Source organism: Tarenaya hassleriana, unplaced genomic scaffold (assembly GCF_000463585.1).
Source record: "Tarenaya hassleriana unplaced genomic scaffold, ASM46358v1 Cleome78, whole genome shotgun sequence".
Taxonomy (NCBI): Eukaryota; Viridiplantae; Streptophyta; class Magnoliopsida; order Brassicales; family Cleomaceae; genus Tarenaya; species Tarenaya hassleriana.
In genome coordinates, this window is record NW_010970300.1 from 410,315 (window position 1) to 412,004 (window position 1,690).

The 1,690-nt window shown below is 40.5% G+C and overlaps 1 protein-coding gene across 3 annotated transcripts in view; it reads left to right on the forward strand.

The window, feature by feature from the left end:
- Positions 1-1,389, forward strand: part of LOC104801922 (tubby-like F-box protein 6) — a 2,890-nt gene extending 1,501 nt beyond the window's left edge. For all 3 annotated transcript variants that reach the window (XM_010525305.1, XM_010525304.2, XM_010525303.2), the window contains exons 5-7: positions 20-65; positions 149-281; positions 366-1,389. In XM_010525305.1, coding sequence (XP_010523607.1) covers positions 20-65; positions 149-281; positions 366-1,056 — 870 coding nt within the window. In that variant the 3' untranslated portion in view covers positions 1,057-1,389. The remainder of the gene's footprint in view (positions 1-19; positions 66-148; positions 282-365) is intronic.
- Positions 1,390-1,690: the final 301 nt, after the last annotated feature.

The following is a 1,690-nucleotide window of genomic DNA, read 5'->3' on the forward strand; positions in this document are numbered from 1 at the left end:
TCGCTTAGAGCTGCTTCTTGAAAGAGCAACTGGAACATACCGACTGTATCTTGGGTTAAGTCCTGGTAAATTTACCTTCATTTCCGAACTCGGTCATCTGCGATCCTACATTTTGTTTGATGACTGTCTTCTTTTTGTATACTTACAGCGCTTTCTGGTGACATGAGTAAACTGTTATTGGCTGCGAAGAAAGTCAGGAGGGCTACAAGTACAGAGTTTGTCATATCTTTGTCGGGGAATGATTTCTCTCGAACGAGCAGTAATTATGTGGGAAAACTGAGGTAAGTCGTCCAGATTCATGATTCTGACAGTTTGTTCCGTCACCTCTTGTTATGCAGTGTACAAACTTCTTTTCTCGTGGACAGGTCCAATTTCTTTGGAACCAAATTCACGGTCTACGACAGCCAGCCTCCTCCACTCGACCCGGAAATCTCGTCCAACCCCAAGACAAACCGGAAACTCAAATCAAGGCAAGTCTCTCCATGGGTGTCTGCTAGTAACTACAACATAGCTTCGATCTCGTACGAGCTAAATGTCCTCCGAACACGAGGCCCGAGAAGAATGCATTGCATCATGCACGGTGTCCCGATATCATCAGTTCAAGAAGGCGGTACCGCTCCTACTCCAACAGAATTTACAAAGAGCGTAAACAACAATTCTCTGCCGCGTTTAGATTACAAAGAGAAGAAGAAAGGCATTATCGGATTCTGCTCAGGCAACCTCAGAGAATCATCACTGTTAGATCCCGACAACGACGGCTCAAGAGATCCATTGGTATTGAGAAACAAAGCGCCCAGATGGCACGAGCAACTGCAGTGCTGGTGTCTGAACTTCAAGGGACGAGTCACGGTGGCTTCGGTGAAGAACTTCCAGTTGGTAGCGGCGGCTGAACCGGGACAGAACATCATCCCAGCATCCGAACAAGAGCGAGTGATCTTGCAGTTCGGTAAGATCGGCAAAGACATTTTCACGATGGATTACCGTTACCCTCTCTCCGTCTTCCAGGCTTTCGCCATCTGCCTTAGCAGCTTCGACACGAAACCAGCTTGCGAGTGAAATCGTTGTACATAGGCCGATCGATCAATTGGGTCGGGGCTTTCAGCTGTTTGTTTCGCAATCTTTCCACCTGATGCTTCAGAGTTACTTCGCATCAAAAAGCTTAAGTATGTTCAATCAGTCTTTGTTTACAGGCGGTAACTCTTTGGCTCAGGCAAGGAATTTCGTGGTCTGTATCATGAAGCAAATGACCAAAGCTTCGAAAGACAGAACCCTAAACCCTGTTTCTTTTTGTCGTTAACTCAGTTACTGCAGACTGAAATAGGGTTCACATGTATAATCTTCCTTCTCTTTCTCTTTTTTTTTTTTTATTTATTTCCTCTTGCTATTTGATATTGCTGTACATTTAAATATTTTTCTCCTTGGAGAAAAAAAGTTTCACTCAATAACAGCACAATTTTAACATATAATAAAAACACAAAAAAACTTTATTTAAACAAATAGCATATAAATACCCAAATTTTTATAAAAATTTCATATAAATAACTGAATTACAAAACTTTCATATAGTTATTTAAATTTTTTAAAAATTCTATTTAAATATCTAGACTTTAATTTTTTTTAAATAAACACAAAATTCAGATTTTTTTAAAAAAAGTGGTTGATGTCATTAATATATTTTGGGTGTATTTGA